Source organism: Austrofundulus limnaeus, unplaced genomic scaffold (genome assembly GCF_001266775.1).
Source record: "Austrofundulus limnaeus strain Quisiro unplaced genomic scaffold, Austrofundulus_limnaeus-1.0 Scaffold470, whole genome shotgun sequence".
NCBI classification, from domain to species: Eukaryota; Metazoa; Chordata; class Actinopteri; order Cyprinodontiformes; family Rivulidae; genus Austrofundulus; species Austrofundulus limnaeus.
Window position 1 is genome coordinate 108,354 of NW_013952872.1, and position 2,003 is coordinate 110,356.

At 46.6% G+C, this 2,003-nt stretch overlaps 1 protein-coding gene across 1 annotated transcript in view; it reads right to left on the reverse strand.

The window, feature by feature from the left end:
- glmna (glomulin, FKBP associated protein a) overlaps positions 1-2,003 on the reverse strand; it is a gene marked incomplete in the record, with an annotated part of 24,710 nt that overhangs the window by 15,079 nt on the left and 7,628 nt on the right. The window contains 4 exon segments of the mRNA XM_014025341.1: positions 877-907; positions 1,130-1,183; positions 1,262-1,443; positions 1,520-1,613. Coding sequence (XP_013880795.1) covers positions 877-907; positions 1,130-1,183; positions 1,262-1,443; positions 1,520-1,613 — 361 coding nt within the window.

Genomic DNA, 2,003 nt, shown 5'->3' on the forward strand with positions numbered 1-2,003 from the left:
CTAACCTGACTCTAACTAACCTAACCTGACCTCTAACTAACATAACCTGACTAACTAACCTAACTTGACTCTAACTAACCTGACCTGACTAACTAGTCTAACCTGACTCTAACTGACCTAATCTGACTCTAACCTAACCTGATTCTGACAAGTCTAACCTGACTCTAACTAGCCTAACTGGACTCTAACTAGTCTAACCTGACTAACTAGTTTAACCTGACTCTAACTAACCTAACCTGACCATAACTAGCCTTAACTGATTCTAACTAACCTAACATGACTCCGACTAGTCTAACCTGTTTCTGACTTGTCTAACCTGACTCTAACTAATCTAACCTGACTCTAACTAACTTAACCTGACCTCTAACTAACCTAACCTGACTAACTAACCTAACCTGACCTCTAACTAACCTAACCTGACTAACTAACCTAACCTGACTAACTAACCTAACCTGACTAACTAACCTAACCTGACCTCTAACTAACCTAACCTGACTAACTAACCTAACCTGACCTCTAACTAACCTAACCTGACTAACTAACCTAACCTGACTCTAACTAACCGCAGAGTGAAACTGAATCTCACCAGCTGACAGTGTAAACAAATGTTGCTGGTTCTGGTCCCAGGTGAAGTGGGTCTACCGAACTATCAGGTGTGGACACACCTTCAGTGGGACTTACTGGACCACCAGGTGTGGACACACCTTCAGCGGGACTTACTGGACCACCAGGTGTGGACACACCTTCAGTGGGACTTACTGGACCACCAGGTGTGGACACACCTTCAGTGGGACTTACTGGACCACCAGGTGTGGACACACCTTCAGTGGGACTTACTGGACCACCAGGTGTGGACACACCTTCAGCGGGACTTACCAACCCTTTGTGAAGCCTGGACTCTTCAGTTCTGTCAGAAAATGGAGGAAAAACTCAAATTCACCACAGTGTCCAATATTACAAAACTTCAGTGTGTTTTATAGGACATTCTTTSAGACACCAGCAGCTGCTTTTAAATGACACATTTAAATAACAAATACTAAAGATATTTACTGAACCAGGTGTTTTGGTAACAGAAGGATGGAATCAGGTGTGTAAACACACAGCAAAGCTACAATAATTCAGGTTTTACCTTGACAGAAGGAGGGAAATGTGCTCCATGTTACTCCGAAGACAGAACACTGGACTGGTTAGGCGTCAGGAGAAAAGAACCAATCAAAACCCGTCTGTGTGGCTGGAATTACAAATACTTGCTGTTACTCACCTGAAGACGCTGGGGAAAGARTCTGCAGCCAGGTGATGGACAAACACCAGGTGAGCCAGGCAGGCCAGGGAGCTTTTAGGGTAGCGCACCTCCTCCTCCAGGAAGCCTGGAACCTGTTTCCTCTTCAACAGAGGCAGGAAGACCAGAGCAGGGAGGGACTCTCCGACCGCACCGAGAATCTCCTGGAGGGCACACAGAGTCCACGTTAACATAAACACCAGGTGGGTCAATGCTCACCTGAGGAGGGGGTCCCATCACCAGAATCTCTGAGGCAAACGTCCTGAGGGGGGACGGTACGTCGGGATCTCTGAGCTGGACGTCCAGCAGAGGCTGACTCAGGGTCTTCATGCAGCTGCAGGACAGAAACATTCACAGCTGCAGCCAGTGGTTCCTGAGATATTTAGCTAACACACCAACACAGTTAACTCTACAGTTAATTATGCTGCCTTCACACRGAACTGGATGTGAGCACCAAAAACACATCCAATGCTTCCAGTTGGACAGTTGTGCACTTTGAGGTAGGACGCACATTAAGTGGTCAGTTTCTGTCAAACTGACTATAGTTATTTTGTGTTTGGTAATGTTAAGGCCCAGCCACACTAGTGTTTTAGACCAGAGATTCTTAACCCATGGGCCGCGYCCCACAATTGGGCCACYAGCACCACCTTYAGGGCCTCAAAATAACAACAGTTTTTAACTTTGGGCCGCAGAGGGCCGCTGGACCGCATTGATTTTGAATAAG